The sequence below is a fragment of the Styela clava genome, chromosome 4, assembly GCF_964204865.1.
Source record: "Styela clava chromosome 4, kaStyClav1.hap1.2, whole genome shotgun sequence".
In the NCBI taxonomy this organism is placed as follows: Eukaryota; Metazoa; Chordata; class Ascidiacea; order Stolidobranchia; family Styelidae; genus Styela; species Styela clava.
In genome coordinates this window covers 16155749-16170937 of record NC_135253.1, presented here as the reverse complement: position 1 = coordinate 16170937, position 15189 = coordinate 16155749, and the positions used below count along the sequence as shown (strand labels likewise).

Below are 15189 nucleotides of genomic sequence, written 5' to 3'. Positions count from 1 at the left end.
AATGTAAAGAGACTTCAATTTGATGTTATAAAAAATGGCAATGCATCAACGTCGAGATCCATCGTTATCACGGAAAAAGATTCAGGTGTCGTATATCATTCGTGATAAAGTGGAAATGCTGAATCGCTCTGGTATTAATGCTCTACAATATGATCCTGTTGCAAATCGTTTATTCACTGCTGGAAGAGATTCAATTATCAGAATGTGGGATTGTGAGTCTGCTCAAAAAGAAATGGATAATTCTAAAAAACATGGAAAAATGAACAGAGGTTCTTATGAAGCATCAATGGAACATCACACTGACTGGGTAAATGATATTGTACTTTGTTGCAACAACCGAACTTTGATTTCTGCATCTTCTGACACAACTGTAAAGGTTTGGAACGCCCATCGAGGGTATTGTATGTCTACATTACGTACACATAAGGATTATGTGAGAGCATTAGCATATGCAAGACATCGCGAACATGTCGCGAGTGCTGGCCTCGACAGACAAATATTTATATGGGATGTTAATACATTAACAGCTCTTACTACAGCTCGGAATACTGTTACAACATCTAATGTGAATGGTTGTAAGCAGTCAATATACAGCTTAGCAATGAATGCTGCAGGGACTGTTATGGTCGCAGGTTCGACAGAAAGAGTTCTTCGAGTCTGGGACCCACGTACATGTGATAAAAAAATGAAATTGAAAGGACATACAGATAATGTTAAAGCACTTTTGGTGAATAGAGATGGTACACAAGTATTATCTGGTAGCTCAGATGGCACAATACGTCTGTGGTCTCTCGGGCAACAGAGATGTATTCTTACAATGCATATACACAGTGAGGGAGTGTGGGCTCTCGCTGCTGCGGAAGGTGACAATGCTTCATCTTTCACCAAAATTTATTCATCTGGGAGAGACAGAAGGGTTGTGTGCACTGATTTATGTGATCCAGATGCCTCGAAATACGTCGTTTGTGAAGAAAATGCTCCTGTGTTGAAACTACTGGTGAATTCTCGAGAAAATACGAATGAGATTTTTGTCGCAACAACTAGTTCCGCAGTCAATGTTTGGCCATTGAAGGGGCAATCAGATATAAATGGAGCTTCCACAGGTGGATCATTTGATGAGGTGATGTCTGAAGAGGAGTTTTTGACTACAACACAGCCCGAGTTTACGCAACCTTCATATACATTCCCTGGTGAAGCAAGTATTTTTCATTACAAAATATTATCAGATAAAAGACATATATTGACAAAGGACACTGACAATAATATAGCATTATGGGATGTACTCATTGCAAGAAAATTAGAAGATCTTGCAGAAAAGGATTTCGAAGCCGAAGTTAAAAAAAGAGAAAAAATGCTTTATGTTCCAAATTGGTTTAGTGTCGATTTAAAACTCGGCATGTTGAGTATACATTTAGAAGAACCTGACTGTTTTTCTGCCTGGGTTACAGCAAAAGATGTAGCGGGATTTGAAAATTCAGATCCCAGTACCAAGCTTAATTATGGTGGTTTGTTGCTGCAGGCATTGCTGGAACATTGGCCAAGTACACATTTACACATAGAAGACACGTCGGAAAATGACAGTGATGAGAAGAATGATAGAGAAGGTGAACGTTCACCGAGCCACAAACAAAGACCTCATAAAATTATTAAGGGAAATAGATATTTTTCAGTCCCTGGCCACACTCCAGTAATATTTAGTGAAGTAGGTGGTCGTACATTGTTTCGCTTACTCTGTCGAGATGCTGCAGGGGAATCGGAGTCTATGTTATTGCGAGACACTGTTCCACAGTGGGTAGTTGATACTGCTGTTGAGAAAAAGATACCCACAAAGTTTGTTAAAATTCCATTTTATTTGCATCCGCATCCTAACTCATCAATAAAAAATCTCAAAAAGGATAGATTGTCTGCAAGTGACATGCTCTCAATACGTAAAGTAATGGAGCATGTATATGAGAAAGTCTTATGTTTGGAAGAGGATTCAACTCAAACATCATCAAGCACGCCGACAGCATCTCCAACTGCAAATGCAGATAAACATGATACTTCAAGCAATAGTAAGAAGTCTACCCCAACTGGTAACACTGATGCTGCTAAGACTGATATAGATAAATCATCTGTGATTATGGACAAAGTTGTGCTGTTATGCCAGGAGCAAGTTCTCGATCCATCATTAGATCTGCGTACTGTGAAACATTTAATTTGGAAATCAAGCAGTGATATGATTTTGCATTATAAGCTTCAACCTATTCCATAACACCCATTTGCAGTAGAAATTTAATTTATATCACTTCATTTTCATTACTTTTCTTATATTTTATTTATATTGTGCTAATGACAGGCAAATCCAAGAAAAGCTATAGAATAATGGCCTTTATATGACAATGGACCAGTGTTCCCCTCCAAGCCTTCAATTTTCGATGCTTATTATCATTATTACTAAATCCTGAAGATGAGATGTAAATTCAGGAATTATAATATTCGGATAATACTAGTAAATTATCTACGGCATAGATTCGTGTTTTGAGTACAGTCCTTCTCGACCCATGGCCAATACCGCATGATGATTTCTGCTTTATCCTGTGGACCAAGTCTATGAATACTGAATATGTAGGACAGCAATGATGACTGTTTATCAGGTTCCTAATCGTTATTAATATTTTAAAATAAATATGGAATCATACATATGGCATATTTTATAATATAGCACATTTGTTGTCGTCTTGTGGCAAACTTGAAACCGAAGCGGCAGACGGCAGAATTACAAATCGAAAAGTTCCCTATATTCGGCGGTGTGGCGCATCGTGCTAAGCGTTGGGAATACGCTCGCCACCGAAGCTCTGATTATCCTTCGTGGGATCGCATGCGGGGGTGATCATGTGCGAGAGGATTCCTGGACTCCTCGCCGCCGTAGGGTGGTTCACGTAACCGCTGGTCGGTTACGGCTTCCTCCACCATCAAGTCCATGCTTCCGAAAACAAATGACTGGCTAACTAATCCCATACCTGACCTGGACTGGTAACCGGACGAGAGGCCGTGGTTCGCCATATGATTAAGCCGTCTTATCGGCTTTTCTCTCCCCGGGATAAACGTGTAAATCCTATTCCTTAATCCGCAAATTTGTTAGGCGTTGGATGCAGGGGCAGATTATGCCCCTTTGGTGCCCTAAGCACTGAAGACTTTGGGGGCCCTCTTATGTGTAATTAAAATATAAAAAAAATTGAGCTCCAATCCTGAGAGTGACAATAAAGATTCATGCCTCCAGTCTCAACGTGAATCGAAATACCAAGAGATACAAATCACAACTGTAGTTTAAATTTTTTTACCGGTACCAAGTGGTCTACCTCAGGGCGTTCAAGGTTGCTAGGTTAGAGGACCGCAAAAACTTTTGAGGGGGTCTCGCGGACCGCAAGTCGGAGAAAACCCAAAAGTGATCGAAATATCGCGAGTTTACTTACTTTCAATTTAATAAACAACGAGAGTTTACCGTTCTAATCAGACTATTATTATGTTGCATGGATGGCGCTTTAAAAAAGATATATATATATAAAGCCCTCAGTTATTTTCAAATTATTTCCCGAGAATTACCGCTGTATTTTCCGCATCTCGCGTTTAATGTCGCTTCAAATTATATGAAATCAAATCAGACACTATGTGATGGGCACGGAAATACGTTTCCGCGTGTTTTCCTCATGTCACCTTTCTTGTGACACTCATTTTATTACGAATTGTTATATTTGAGTAATATAAAAACTTGCAGCTTGAGCAAGCTTAGTGCCATCGTCAAATAACAACCAAGTCCGTCTAAGTTGGTATTTCGGGACCTAGCTAAAAAATGGATTGCGCGGCGTTAAGTCGGCTCTGCGTTTCTTCACCACTGTCACATGGACCACGCTTGAAAACGGAGGAGGTAATATGATACTTGAAGACGGAAAATAAGCGAACATTTTGAATTTGGAGTCGTCGGGTGAACTCGTAATATTTCAATAAACACCGATAAACTATATATAATTCTGCTCTAAAATTACTGTGGTGCCCCTCTTTGCTTGGTGCCCTAAGCACGTGCTTATATTGTTTAATAGTTTATCCGGCGCTGGTTGGATGGTATGGTACAGGTTTGAAAGTAAATAAGATATGCCACTTCGTGGGTCAAACTCGACAAGTCTTCATCGTTTCAGCTCCTAATTTTGGTTTGCACGGAAAATTAATATTCGAATGCCAATAAGATGAAATTAAATACCGGATGGCAGGATAACCGCGAAATGACCATTCGGTCTACTTGTCGGCGGCAACCTTAAAATAGCTTAAAACTTAAATACAAAATTTGCAAAGCGCGAAACGTTTTTATGCGATAACAGCCTAATTGAGTTACTGTACGTCATTTGTCATTTGTACTGTCATTTCATCCCGTGGATGTTTGCAAATATTGTTAGCCCGTGCCTTGGTCTCCTTTGAAAATGGAAAGTGAATATCAGAGTTCAAATTGACAAGGATCAAACAGAAACGAAGACAATTGTATTCCAGCGACCCGATTACAGAAAGTTTAAATATTCGGACATAAATTTGTACTGATGTATATCTTCTAATAACGATGTCAAGTATTTCAAAGAAATAAATTTTTCCAAACGATCCATCCTTTCTTTTCATTTGTAATTGGTGACGCTTCCTCGGGATATGCTCCGTCCTGATTGAAAACTTCAGATTCATTTTGAAAAATGGCCACTTGTGGATCTACGAGAACCACGTTCAGAAACACTACTTTGGACGAGGTCAAACTGAAGTCACGGCAAACCAAGAAACGCTGAATATTACCGGACAGAAAACAATAATCTACACTACATAATTCAGATAACCCATGTTATATTTAATCAGACTAAATACAATTGATTTTTGTTAATTGGTAAAGCTGCACAGCACGCCCGTAGATCTCCCACGGTGCGCTGTGCGTATGTCGCGGCACTGATATAGTAGAATGTATCACAGATTAAAATCGATATGGCGACTTAATCATACGAAGAACCCCGTGTTTAGGCCAAATAAGTTTGAGTGTAACCCACCGGGTGCCAGCGCAGATGCATGAATTTAGATAGTCGAACTGACCTGTTATACCCCGCAAATCGCCTCCCGCAGTAATCGTCTGTGGGATATGATTGAATCTGTGAGCCAACAAGTAAGCAGCTGGATGCAACTCACGTAATCAATCAACAACGCTTCAACGATTTCATTCACAGCGCTAAGCACGATACCCCGTCGATGGGCAATTGTATTTTTACCCATTCGTGTGCATTAGGGAAAACAGCTGCATACCTTCATTCCTATGTATCTAAATGAAATATAGACACAAATGTCTAATTCGTTCGTACATTCCTACTTGTGGAGGGAACTCGTCTTATAAGTTTCAGTGATCAATTATTATGCTTTCACATTGATCAAAATATTGATAAATTGTGGTTTATAATAAAGATTGTAACAATCATAGATTGTATTTTAAATGGAAACTACTGAACAACAGCAGTACCCTGAATTTGTACCTATAGGCTATTGTTACTGTCCTTGATTTGGAAGTGATGAATTGACGATATTCTTCAGCAGCAGCGATTCCCAAAGACGGCATCGCAGCGATTTGCATAAAATTAACAGAATTGTGTTGAACATAACTAATATACGATTAAATATTTTACATATCCATTATACATGAATGTTTTACTGTTTCTTATTTTAAATGTTGTGTACGTCATGAATCAATAAATTCATTTTACCTTTCTATGTTGTTTACTTTCTGCTACGTGCGTCGTGCAAGGGCGCCCTGAGTTTTTTCCCTGATAATTTTGCGCCGTGCGACCAAACAATTTTGGGAACCACTGCACTAGACCATTTACCCCTATCGCAGTACCTTAGAGTATCGTAGTAAAAATAACAGCAATCGGATGTATGTCTTACAAGTAAGGTGAAGTGAGAATATATTTGAAAAATCGACGTGCCTTTCCTGCGTGACTTCTATCATTTATTTTTCCAGTGCCGCGGTCTGGAACGACTACAAATCTAAAACAACTCATACTTACTACCTTATTACCTGAAAATTACTTTTGGAATTCCAAAGTTTTCTCATGACTTTGCGTTTAGTGATAGTTCGTAAAACATTATTATTATTTGTTGCTTACAAGATTGGCGCCAACTGTAAGATACAATACCGAGATATAAACAATTCAAAATAACGATGTAGAATTTAATAAATACAATAAATAATAAAGCAATAAAATGGAAGTATGTTCTAACGCAAGGAAATAAAAATATGTATATAACTTTGCTATTAAATAAATAATTCATTCATTTTACCCATAGGCCAAAAAAAGGTGGGATTCGGAAAATTGTCACAAGTTGAATAGTGCTCAATTCACATTTATTTTTACAAATATGTTTGGAAAGTTTTTTGGTATATTCATCAAAAATTTTAAGGTACCAAGTTACGTATTATATGTACCAGGTTAGGATTGGGCCATGATTTTATTCCGATTTCCCCTTTTTTAAACTATTACGAGTTCGGGACTGTCTGTGTTAGCCAAGTAAATATACTCCCTGCCCATAGGATTTAGTCCCTTTAAACAACTTGATGTAAAATAGGCAAACAAAATTAGTTACCTCTATATTGGTACACATACTTTTGGAGCGCCAATTTTAAAATTGCTACTCGCTTGCAACAAGTGGTTGAATAGTGGTGTTATTATTATTTTCAAAAATACTTCTTCCAACATTGAAATTTCTAACAACAGGTGAAAAATTTGGAAGGCTTGCTACTTTTCGCATTGTGGATTTTTCGCATTTCCAAAAAATAGGAGTGTGGTGTTCATCATCACCTTTCGGGTCCGAGTCTGAATTTTCATCGTTGGTTTTAGATATTTCCTGAACTTCTTCTGAACTCTCTAATGAGTTCGTGAAGTCATTGTCCATTTCCACAACTTTTGTTTTTGTATTCATTACTTCTTCAACACTTCCGTTGATGATGCAATCCTCCATTTCAATAGGTGTCAAATCAGTTTGTAAAAATAGATGCAATGATGTACTTGATAAAAATATTGTTTCGCGCACCACTCTGCAAAATTTAAAAATACATTGGTGTGATTATACACAGATCACAGAAAGTTTGAGCTTCAAGAGTCTAATCAACTATAGGTGAACATGATCGTGTATATAAAAACAAATTCGTGGAAATACGGGTCCAAATTTCTTACCGAAATGATCAAATTTATGTGAGTATAGAAGTCTATGGGAATTATGCGAATTTGACAACAATTCAGTAATGCCACAGGCGATAGATATACAAAAACGAAGCAAATTTGTGGGCAATAAAATCGATATTTTATTCAAGTATCGTCAGCCAGTAAACACATCAGATAATTTATTGAATTGTCACGGGTTCTACTTCCGTTTGCAAACATATTTATAACTGTCAAAAAATTGACAAGCGTTGCATTAAAACTGACAAAATTTTAAATCCTTGAATCCAACAAATTCATCATATATTGACGACAGTCAGAAATGTTCAAACATTATAAAACAGCCGAATGTTGGCGATGTATGACATTACTTGTAGTTCAATTTTAAAGCTGCTGAAAAGGTCCAATATATGGCCACATATTATGGAAGTTAATAGGCGAATTTAAGGTGTAAAAGAATTATGAATTCAGAATAATTCCAATCTCATTTACCTTTTAAGAAAAACTTCCAATGCCTCTTTGCGTTTGTGGAGAAAAGCAGAATTAAAATTCCAGAAATACTGTCTGCTTGGCAAGGACGGAACGGATATGATTCTAAATAAATACAAGTCTTAGATAAGCATTTTAAAATGATTAAAAGTTAAAAGTAAAAGTGATGGATTATTGAACGTTATATATGTAATCAAATTGCTAATATAAACAAACTGTTGTCAAGCGCAATTGCATGTGTTTTGAGTTGCTGCATTGCACGGACTTTCAGTTATAATCCGTTCAGACTTTTTCAGAACCAATTTTTTTCAAATTCTCCATGTTCCTAGTTTGTGTACAGTTTTCTGTTTAATCGCAATGGATTGATTTTACTAAAAACTTTAATATCCCGTTCCTTGTGAATCCTAATCCTGCAAAACTTGGGAAATTCGGTTTCTTGCCAAAATATCGGAAAACATATGGAAACTGTAATCGACGCCGTTTTTTTATTCAGCTCACTTCACGCTGTATCGAATGCTTGCATGACATTGTGTCATTCTAGTTAGAAATGGGGATATATACATATATAGCATCATCATCGCTAATTGAATGCCATCCCCTGTAAAGAGCTATTGGGCTGCCATAAAGACAGTTGGTCTTGCAAATCAACTAATTTTTCAAAAGAATAATTTTATCGGGAATTGATGAAAAAATAATTTTGTTCCGTAATGATAAGATTGGAAGAATGACTTACTAACCTGTTAGGAATGCTTTTTAATCGATTATACAGCCATACAAAATCTCTGTATCTTCGACGAACCCGCGTATGCGATGCCGCAAATGATAAACTGTTTGTCTGAAAAAAATTAATATAAGTTGACGGATGATATTCTAAATCGATAAATTAAATAACTGATAGCACTAGAATGTTGTGTACAATTAAAACAAATTAATTAACAATTACCCTACTCTGGCTATCATAAGCGACTTTTGTCTACTCGAAACGTCTATTATACCCATTGTAAACTATTGAGATACTAGTTAATTTCCTAACGTTTTCTCTATAACACAACGTTGGTGGTCAAATTCCATGATTAAGTTGGATAAATCTGCTATAAAATTCCAAGTACCTTTACTGTTGTTTCGTAAACTATGAATTTTTCATGTGGGTCATCGATTACCAACAGTTTCGGCGCATCGATGGAAATATTGATGTATTCCTGCAAAGGAAAAAAAACCGACATGGAGAATAAAAAACATTGACTAAATAAATAGATTTACACATAAAAATACAATAAAAGATTCTATGTGTAAATACCACGATTTTGACTAAGCGACCGACATTGCCTACACAATATACATTGCTAACAGAATAATCTTAAGTTGGTGTTGTTTATGAAAGAATAGGCATGCTCACATGTGAAGCACGGAAGATCACGACATATGGAGTGTATTTTTTAGTTCATTTTTCAGCTAATACAACATATAAATAAACTAAATTAAAATATCAGACTTACTGAATATTACTGTTAAGTCAATAAATAAAACATCGCTACTACATCCTTACGCCGATATTACATAACCCTCTGGGTAAGTTTGGCAAAGACTGTGTGTTTTGTGTTTTATTCTAAAAACAATGTAAATCTACAAAATAGCGTTGAAGTAAATACCAATACGTATTACAATGAAACTCACCTGATAAGACACTTTTTCGTTAGAATCTATTCTAATCGTCATTTCAAATTTATTTTATATGTTGATAATTTCCTACAGTTCTGCAATTAAACCAGGTAATTATTAAAACCTCGTACATGAAGCTATCTGAAATGACATGTTGTATGACAAAACCTCTTCCGATACTCTGATGACTGTGACAAAACTGCAACGTCATATGACTCAACATTAATCAAAATTTAGTTGTTTTGATTGTCCCGGGTCAGCACGTCTGATGTGGTAAATATTACAAATAAATTCTCGAACTTCGAATAGCTAAGGTCAATCCTTCTTTGTCTGAACGAATGAACCTAGTAGCATATCTTTAGTGTGCGTCATACTTTATGTTTACTTTGGTATTTTTTCCGATTGAAATCAAATAGCAAATAGCGACCTCACATCGACTAGAAAGACCCGTACCTATTAGGTCGCTGTTGCGCAAATTTATGATGAAAGCACACATTCCTGTTGAATGGAATATTCTCCTGACGTTGAAAATGTAAACTATTGCGCATCGAACTCGGCTGGGATTAATCTGTTAGTGGGGCGCGTTGTATTCCGTGTGGTAACTATTAAAAGCGACTTCTCCTTCAAGTTTAGGTAGCGTCACGTTCGCCAGAGGCGAACTTGTAGTCAGGTGGGGGTTAGGAGTGACATATCAAAAAAATTCGAGCCACGCCCACTAGAAGTACTATACCAGACCCGCGGACTCTACACTCCATTTATCACTTATCGACAGTTAGGTTAACCGTGACACTGAAATGCTAGGATACCTACAAACAACACCCAGTAATACAAATCCCGTTTGACCGCGAAATTTTATCATTTTACCTACAACAGTATAACTGATACCTTGAGCCCGAAAGAAAGTCGATTCATTTCTATCTATACGCTGTATTTGAAATAAATACAACAAGAATATTACTATAAATTCACGTTACAGTCTGTTATAGCACTTTCGACCTCTATCTGTGACGCAATCCTCTCGCGCGAAAGACATAAACGATATTAACCCCGCTGTCACATGACTTCCCTCTCATATAGTGTTACGCGGACGAGACTATTGATTTTCGCTGTACGTTTCGCTTTAAGCCCTGTGTTATTCAGCGAACCAAACAGTTTAATCCTTCTAGAAATAAAAATGTGATTAGTCATTGCGTCATTTCTCGTTTTCTTTGTGTCTTGCGCCGATGTAAAATGTTGTTATGTTCTGAAATTTATAAATCTAATCACACATTTTTGTAATTCTAGTTATATATGATGTATTGATTGTTCCTGTGTTATTTTATTAATGAGGAAGACAAATTACAATACATTAATTCAAGCATATGGAAAACCTCAGCCCTGAGATTATACCCCGATGGCATGGTCAATCATTGATAATAAATATTTACATTACCTTCAATGGTCACTCCTCAGAACTAACGATTACGTCTTAACACTGATTTAGTAGAAGGTTAGTGTGGTGCATGGGCGTAACCAGGGGGTCGGAGGCGTGGTCATTGCGCGTCACCATGGTTGACAGACGATTTGACAGTATTTAATTGATATCAAGACAAATGAGAGAGACTATTTACACTGGTCAAACGCCCACCCTATTGAATAATAACGTGTGTATCGAGCAAAATTTTTGAATATGGTCGGCACGTGGCTATGACATGTACATGAAGGTAATTAGTAAAAATATTGTCGTCAACTTGCATATTGTATAACTTATTCATGAAAACTCGAAAAATGAACATATATTATATCACAAAACATCACATCGATGAACATATGCTCGTATGTTACGTCACTGTTCACACCTTGCTGATTAGCCATTCTTACGGAGGCGAAGAAGCTAGTCGATGCCTCGAGGCATCTGTCGCGCGTTTTGGTATTTCTTTGTTTTGCTCCTTGTTAATACATATCTGTTATATGATATATTTGTTTTATATAATGTCGAGTTTTACGAATGCAAAAAATGTGTTCATTGTAAAAGATGGTACTAGAAAAATTGCTGTTTGGTGATTACGTCTGTACGTTCAACCCTTCCATCAGTGTCAAAAGTATAAAGTTGTACGGGAGACATCTTGAATACATTCTATTTCACACTGTCTGAATATAAGATAATACCTATTTGCGGTCAATTTAATCTTTATCTTCATTGCAATAAATGTAATCTTTTTATAATATTGATGATTCCGACTTTGATAACCTTCGAAGGTTCAAGTATTTTGAGATTCTACTAGTTCTATTGATTGTTGGGTTTTAAATTTCATTATTCTTTCCTGGACGATAGGGCGCCTAATAATAAAACGATATAAAAGTCGTCACAATCAAGTTTAACGTGTACGAAATTGATTTACGAGCGCAACAAAGAACAACTGTTAATAATACTCTAATACCCTTTACAATCACATGGATCAGGAGATTGGGGTAAAATTTAAAATATTTGTAAGCCTCACTACGATTACGTTATAAAATAATCCGCACCAATTAGAGAACCGTTCTTTTATTTTGGCGTAATTGGAATATCTGCGTCAGAAGCTGGTAAGGTCAATCAATGTTCAATGACCAAGTACAATGCATGTGGAGGATTCTCATGCAACATTGTTTGAAGAAAACAAATTTCGAATTTTTGAATGCTTGTTTACATTCAAATGAAAATTCACATTTACTTATTGTCAAAATGCATCTTGAAAATACATTTAAACGGTTCCACTTAGTTATGCGATTTAGATCATGTTAAGCAAGCGCAAGTACCAAAGTAGTTTTATGACGCTGGAATCGCATACCAAACTGGCACCTATTTAAATTTAATAACATTTTTTTCGATTCATATATATTGGAATGCAAATATTGATCAGTATTTAATACATTTTGTATCGTGTAATTTTCGTATCTGTCAGTAAATACTTTCATATTTCCTATAAGCGAAATTATAAATGAGACACAAAATGCCTCATATTTTTGCCTTTGTTCCACGAATTGTTTATTTCATCATCCTATTCTGATAATATTCATGTATCTTTAGATTTTAGGCACTTGCAAGATTTAACAACCTGCCTGCACCAGCCGAGAACTGGCAGTTGGGAAGCACTGTTCCAGAAAATAATCCGGTTTACAATCTGTGGCACATTTTGGCTAATCAGGGTGGTCCAAGGATGCGAGGTTGGAGGGCCGCAAAAACTTTTGAGGATGTCTCGCGGTTCGCAGTCGGAGAAAACACAAAAAATGATCAAAACATCACGAGTTTACCCATTTTAAATTTAATATATATATAGGAATGGGAGTTTAACGTTCTAATCAGTTTTTTTTTAAGGAAGATATATCAAGCCTTTAGTTATTTTAAAATTGCTTCTCGAGAAATACCGTGGTATTTTCGGTATTTTTTTTTATATTTTTCTATATTTTCGGTATTTTTTCTCGTGTTTGGTTTTGTAATGTCGCTTAAAATAATATTCTTACGTGACAAGTCGGTCATCTTTTTTACACTCATTGCATGGTGAATTGTTATATTTGACTAATTTTATTATTCGTAGCGGTAAAGGGCTTGGTGCTATCGTCAAAGAACAACCAAGTCCGTCTAAGTTCGGACTCCGGACCCAGCTAAAAAAAAAAACTGGATCGCGCGGCGCTAAGTAAGCTGCTGTTCTGTCACTGCTTTCACACGGCCAACGCTTGAAAATAGAGGAGTGTTTTTACTAAAATAAAGGCACAAAACGTCTCTCCAAATGAGAAGTTATTTAACGCGAGCTTAAGGTTCGAAATTTAGATAAAAAGCGCGACTCATCTCATCGGCTTGGTCATGTTTGCACAAGACAATTCATTCTCCTTGTACCGATCACAGCTCACAGAACGCCATCTCCATATTGGCGCCGTTTTGACGTTTATAGAAACAACAATGAAATTCCGTGATTTTGACAAAAAGGGATATTCTCAGTTGGAATAGTTTGAAAATAACTCAATAATGTTCTGCGGGGCGCACGGAATGTGTCCGCGGGCTGCTGTTTGGGCCACCCTGGGCTAATGTGTTATTTGGCCGAAATTGCTATTTCATCATTGATCCTAGATTCCGTTTACTGCAAATGAATTTCTAGTTTTGTAAATTTTAGAAATTATAATTTAATTGCACTGAAAAAACTGATCTGAGCACGAATTTCTCAAGATTGATTGGGTAATATACGATAAAGTTCTGGACTTTTCCATTCAGTCATATGATGCTTTGCACGCTATTCCTACTGTTGTTTGCGGATGTAGATATCTTGGTAGTTTGAGCTGCTATTTTGATCGTGTGATACAGACATATGCTATGCAGTTGACGCTGTTTATTTAAACTTATGTCGTGGTATGAACTTCGCCTACAAAGCAAACCAACTAGTTACGGCATAGAAATTTACTTACAGTTTATTGAACACGGAGTGGACGGATGGACATTTTGTTTTCATGTTGTTTTAGTTGGACACGGAGTGGACCCGTGGAACGATTTCTTATTATGTTGTTGTTGTTTTTGTTCTTTATTATGATATTTTTCTTCCTATCGTTATGAAAAAAATCGGACCTCCAGAAGTATGCGCACCAAGATGGCGCACAACCTGAACATAGTGTGTGAGTACCGGTTAGGATTCAGGTTGTGCGACATCTTGGTGCACATACTTTCGGAGCACCAAAAAATCGTCTTTTTTGATTACTGGGTCAATAGCTTTGACATTTTCAGTGGTTGAAGATTGCTTTTTTGCTAGAAGGCTATTACTTTTATTTATTTAAAATATTTCTGGAAGCTCATGGGATTCGATTTTGTGTGCTATGAGCGCACCTTGTGACGAATCCGTGAACGAATATCAGCGGATCTCGTGTTTAGCGAAAGTGGGAATTTTTTCATGGGGAACGGTGGATTGCGGTACCTGAATATAATGTTGTGCCATTTTAGTGCTCTAAAATATTATCTTATTTCTTTACAACAGGAGTTTTCGAATGGTGCGACACGGCGCACTGACGAGTCATTTTAATTTTGCGTCGCACAAATATTTAATTGGCAAGTCATGCTCTACTGACTGTAGGTATGCATATTTGAATAAACTATTACATAACTGTAGTCAATAATTACTGAGTTCAGTGTAAGATTAGTTCAATTTAGTGAATCCGAGAACTTTGTGAATTTTCTTGAATAACGAATATTCCATAACATTGCTAAGTCCTCACGTCTCATAAAGATAAACAAACTTGATTTTCAGTGTTTTTATCATTTTGTTTTCAAATATTTTCTCACTAGTGCGTCGCATGCGCGGGGAGTTTTTACAAAGACGTCTTATCACAAAGATTTAAGAACCATTGCTTTACCACATCTAAATTATTATGCTTTTTATTTGCCAGGATTGTTGTATATACTATATATAACCTATTTCAGCATTACTACCGTTTCATTCTCATGTCAATGGCATTTTCATATTTTTCTGGTCTTTGCATATAATAAATGACATTTTCAGTTGAATAGTTTTTTTATTTAACAAACTGATAGCTTGGATTCAATTTTTTAACTTAATTTCTTTCTTAACCACATGCACCGACAACTTCATGTCTTATTATGCACAGGCAAATTGTAAAGGCTTACCGCTGAATGATGTTCATATCATGGAATGATGCTCATATCAATATTATATCTACTTTACGCTAGTTGCAAGTCATTTTTTATATATTTCAATCAATAGCCGTTATGGAGTTTCTGTAAGCGTAAGCACACTACTCCAATGCGTCAACGAGTATGGTCTCCTCATATAAACATAAATCTGGCGATGCTTTCTCGAATAATCAATAT

At 36.5% G+C, this 15189-nt stretch overlaps 2 protein-coding genes across 2 annotated transcripts; one reads left to right on the top strand and one right to left on the bottom strand.

Annotated features, from left to right (window-relative positions):
* Positions 1-34: 34 nt before the first annotated feature.
* Positions 35-2682, top strand: LOC120327278 (WD repeat-containing protein 48-like). Its single transcript, XM_039393733.2, has one exon. It carries the CDS (start codon positions 35-37, stop codon positions 2252-2254), a length of 2220 nt encoding a protein of 739 aa, XP_039249667.2. The 3' UTR covers positions 2255-2682.
* Positions 2683-6209: 3527 nt separating this feature from the next.
* LOC120326072 (sorting nexin-10B-like) lies at positions 6210-10366 on the bottom strand. The gene is made up of 5 exons (XM_039392297.2): positions 9375-10366; positions 8810-8899; positions 8438-8535; positions 7704-7805; positions 6210-7087 (listed from the first exon to the last, which is right to left on the bottom strand). Exons 1-5 carry the CDS (start codon positions 9414-9416, stop codon positions 6682-6684), a joined length of 738 nt encoding a protein of 245 aa, XP_039248231.2. The 5' UTR covers positions 9417-10366; the 3' UTR covers positions 6210-6681.
* Between the last annotated feature and the right edge of the window lie 4823 nt (positions 10367-15189).